Source organism: Juglans regia, chromosome 6 (genome assembly GCF_001411555.2).
Source record: "Juglans regia cultivar Chandler chromosome 6, Walnut 2.0, whole genome shotgun sequence".
Classification (NCBI taxonomy): Eukaryota; Viridiplantae; Streptophyta; class Magnoliopsida; order Fagales; family Juglandaceae; genus Juglans; species Juglans regia.
In genome coordinates this window covers 12,377,011-12,381,201 of record NC_049906.1, presented here as the reverse complement: position 1 = coordinate 12,381,201, position 4,191 = coordinate 12,377,011, and the positions used below count along the sequence as shown (strand labels likewise).

Here is a 4,191-nt window from a genome sequence, read left to right as displayed (position 1 = left end):
TTACCCTTGAGCAGCCACTTATATATATATATATATATATATTTAAATAATTAGTTGGCTTAATTTCATTAATTTCAATTGTCTTAATTTTGGCAGAGATGAGTCAACAGTTATTGAAGACATTGTAGGAGAGATACTTGCTAAATTGAATTATACATTCTCGACTGTTTCCAAGAAGCTTGTTGGAATAGACTCTCGTCTAGAGAAATTGATGAATTTATATTTAAATAATAGGCAAGATGAAGTTTGCTTTCTAGGTATCTGGGGGATGGGTGGTATTGGGAAGACCACTCTTGCACGTGCTGTTTATGACAAAATTTCTAGTCAATTTCTTCAATCAGTTAGTAGCTTTATTGCCGATGTTAGAGAAAGAAGTGGAGGAAATGGTGGTCTAGTTGATTTACAAAAACAACTTCTATACGATCTCTTCAAGCATAAGAGCAGTGACATAAAGGATGTCGACAGAGGAAAAAACAAAATTAGACATGGACTACGTCATAGAAGGGTTCTTGTTGTTGTGGATGATGTGGATCAAACCCAACAATTAGAAGCATTAGCAATTGAGCGCGATTGGTTTGGTGGAGGGAGTGTAATCATTATAACAACAAGAGATAAGCATCTGTTGATAGAACGTGGATTGGCTGAAGATGAAATTTATAGGGCTAAAGAATTCGATGATGATGAAGCTCTCCAACTCTTTAGTTGGAAAGCCTTCAAGAAAGACCTCCCTCTAGATGGTTTTGTGGAGCTTTCCAAGCAAATTATACATTATGCTAAAGGCCTTCCTTTAGCTCTTGAAGTTTTGGGTCGTTTCTTGTGTCGGCAAAATGTAGACTTTTGGAAAAGTGCTTTGAAAAGTCTAAGACAAAACCCCAAGAAAGAAATCGTTGATGCACTTAAAATAAGTTTTGATGGACTCGAGGAAAACGAGCAAAAAATTTTTCTAGATATTGCATGTTACTTCAAAGGGGAGATGTATGTTGACAGAGTCAAAAGCATACTAGAAAGCTGTGATTATCACCCAAGCTGTGGTATAGAGATTCTTATCAGTAAGTCTCTCATAACAATCTCGAGAGGAAAACTGTGGATGCATGATCTACTCAGAGAAATGGGTCATGAAATTGTTCGTCGCCAATCTCAGGGAGATCCTGGCAGACAGAGTAGGTTGTGGCTTACTAATGATATCATTCGTGTACTGAAGAACAATAATGTAAGTGGATCTTAGAATAATAAGCTCATTGAATTGCATATGTTAATACAATTAAAATTTTCAGTTTACTTGATTATATCATGCACTGCACTAATTTGTTCTCGTTGGTGATCTCAAGGGAACAAACAGGATCGAAGGCATAGTCCTAAACTCTCCTCCACAAGAAGAACTACACTTGAATTCTGGCGTCTTCTCAGAGATGAAGAACTTACGATTGCTCAAGATCATAGGTAATGTGCACCTTTCTCAAAGCCTTGGTTATCTTTCTACAGAGTTGCGGGTTTTGGAGTGGCATGGATATCCTTTAAAATCTCTGCCAATGAGTTTCCCACCTGATAAACTCGTTGAACTCACTATGTGTTACAGCCACATTCAGCAACTGTGGCAGGGAACTAAGGTAAGATGCTTGCTTGAATAAAAGTGTTCTTTTCGGAATTCTAAAAAACTAATAAATTAATGTATGCATCAAATTTAATTCCCATATTTATTGTTATATCTCAGAGTTTATACAAGCTAGAGCATCTTGACCTTAGTGACTCTCGGTACTTGGTGGAGACCCCAGACTTCACTAATGCCCCAAATCTTAAGAGGCTGATTCTTCAAGGCTGTACAAAATTGCGTAATCTCCACTCATCAGTTGGAGCTCTAAAATGCCTTATTTTTCTGAATTTGAAAGGTTGCACCTCTCTTACTAGCCTTCCCTGTAACATTAGCTGGGATTCCCTAGAAATTTTGATTCTTTCTGGCTGTACGAGACTCTGGAAGTTTCCTGAAATGGTGGAAAACATGAATCGTTTGAGGCAACTTGATTTGGATGGGATTGCATTAGTAGAACTTCCATCATCAATTGGGCACTTAACTGGCCTCACTTATTTTAGTTTGAGAAGCTGCAAAAGCCTCTTGAGTCTTCCGAGTGCTATTTATGGTTTGACATCTCTTAAAACTCTTGCTCTCTCTGGTTGTTCACAACTTGAGGAAATGCCAGAGGGACTAGGGAATTTGGAACATCTGGAGGAGCTCGATATAAGTGAAACCGCTATAAGGCAATTTCCATCCTCCATTACACGTCTACAAAATCTTAAAATGTTGTCCTTCCAAGGATGTTCAGGTTTGCCACCTAAGTTGTTTCTCAAACGATTAGTAACTTGGTTTTGGGGGAACCCCGACACTGGTTTGGTATTGCCTACTTCGTTGTCAAGTACTCTATGCAGCTTGAAGAACTTAGATTTGAGTAATTGCCATTTAAAAGATGGAGCAATTCCCAATGACCTAAGTGAATTGTCATCACTGCTAGCTCTAGATCTAAGTGGAAACGATTTCACGCTCTTACCTGAAAGCATCTCTCAACTTTCGAAGCTTTATGTTATTTTCTTGAGAAGCTGTAGTCGGCTTCGATCATTGCCAGAACTTCCGTCAAGTATAGTATACGTTGATGCTCAAGATTGTATCTCATTGGAAACATGTTCTAATAAAATTCATACATGGGTAGCAGATGACACTGGATTAGCTATTCTAAAAAGTACCGATATGCCACGTCGATTGAAAAATGGACAACGTGACCTATTGAAAGAAAGAACCACTAAAGTATGTTAGTTTGTTCTCTCTTGCACAAATTTTGAACTTTATTTCAAATTGCTTCCATCCTTTGTCAAATAGTATAGACTTTTAAATGTTATACGTACGGCGGTCAAATTATAGTGCTTTTTTTACCATCTCAAGTTCACAAAATGGACGGTGCCAACAAGATTAAGTACTAATGGAAGCCACTTAAATGAGTAATAAAAGTTGCAATTTAAGAACATTAATTTGGACTGAAATCATGGATATTGAATGGTTTAACATGAAAAAATGTCATATTAATATACCTAGTTAGTTTAACCATAAAAAGTTAGCTTTTTGTTTCCTCTTTTTCTTAATTTAATTTATTTTTCACAGGCACACAGTGATCTTGCCAGAGTCATCTCGGGTGCTTCAAGAGCAATAGGAATTCCAACGTGGTTCCAAAATCAGAGTATGGGTTCCTCGATTACAATCCGGTTGCATCCTGATTTAGATGATGGTAGAATGTGGTGGGGATATACTCTTTATGTTTCCTATGAAATCAATGACCTTGAAAGTTGGGAGTCAACACGTTTTACGAGATTGGATTATGAGGAGCTTGTGTTTCATTTTGTTACCGATGAAGGTCCGCTCAAAACCCTCCTAAAGTTCGATACACTCCAGAAATTCCCCAGTACTATTGATATGCCAGCAGGACATTGGTTATATGTACCACGCATCTGGTTTGATAAAAAGTCAAAGGAGGTGGATACATGGAGTTACATTGAGGTTTCAATTACGATTGGCAATCCATTCATGAAGGTGGAAAAGTGCGGGGCTCAACTAGTCTACGAGCAAACTCTCCAAGAGTTTATCGATGCAGTTTCACCACATCCTCATTGAATTTTGAATACAAATTCAATTAGGAGTTTGGCTAATAGACTTCAAAAATAATTTACATTGAATTATGCAACTTCAAAAGGATATGACTTTAGCTACAATAATTTGGGATTGATGGTTATATTTGGTGGTCACTGTAGCTAGACCAAATTGATTGAAAAATATTTTCAGGTACTTGCTATTTCAATTTTTTTTTTCTGCACCATTTATTTCATTTCAAAGTTTTTTTTTTTTTTTTTTTTGCTTGTTGTTGTTGGATTCAATCTTTTAGATTCTGGATTTTTTTTGGGAGGGAGGGGGGGAGGGGAGGGGGGAATTGTGCTTAGTTCTAGTGCTCCTAGGACTGGGATTTGAGGTGGAAACAAAAAGAAAATTAATTGGTGTTTTTCTAGGTAAAAATGTAATAGACAGATGTGTTTTTTTAATAGTGTTGTATTAAATAGTTAGAATGTATTTGTTGCACTCTAGATATATTGCTCTGCACTTATATTAATGTATAATATTTTATTAAATTTATAATATTTTATTATTATTTTAATTAA

The 4,191-nt window shown here is 36.5% G+C and overlaps 2 protein-coding genes across 2 annotated transcripts; both read left to right on the top strand.

The window, feature by feature from the left end:
- The first annotated feature begins 268 nt into the window (after positions 1-268).
- Positions 269-891, top strand: LOC108995537 (TMV resistance protein N-like). The gene is made up of 2 exons (XM_035690665.1): positions 269-756; positions 834-891. Exons 1-2 carry the CDS (start codon positions 269-271, stop codon positions 889-891), a joined length of 546 nt encoding a protein of 181 aa, XP_035546558.1.
- Positions 892-1,529: 638 nt separating this feature from the next.
- LOC108995536 (disease resistance-like protein DSC1) lies at positions 1,530-3,652 on the top strand. The gene is made up of 3 exons (XM_035690664.1): positions 1,530-1,607; positions 1,712-2,794; positions 3,146-3,652. The coding sequence occupies exons 1-3, from the start codon at positions 1,530-1,532 to the stop codon at positions 3,650-3,652; spliced, it is 1,668 nt and encodes a 555-aa protein (XP_035546557.1).
- The last annotated feature ends 539 nt before the right edge of the window (positions 3,653-4,191 follow it).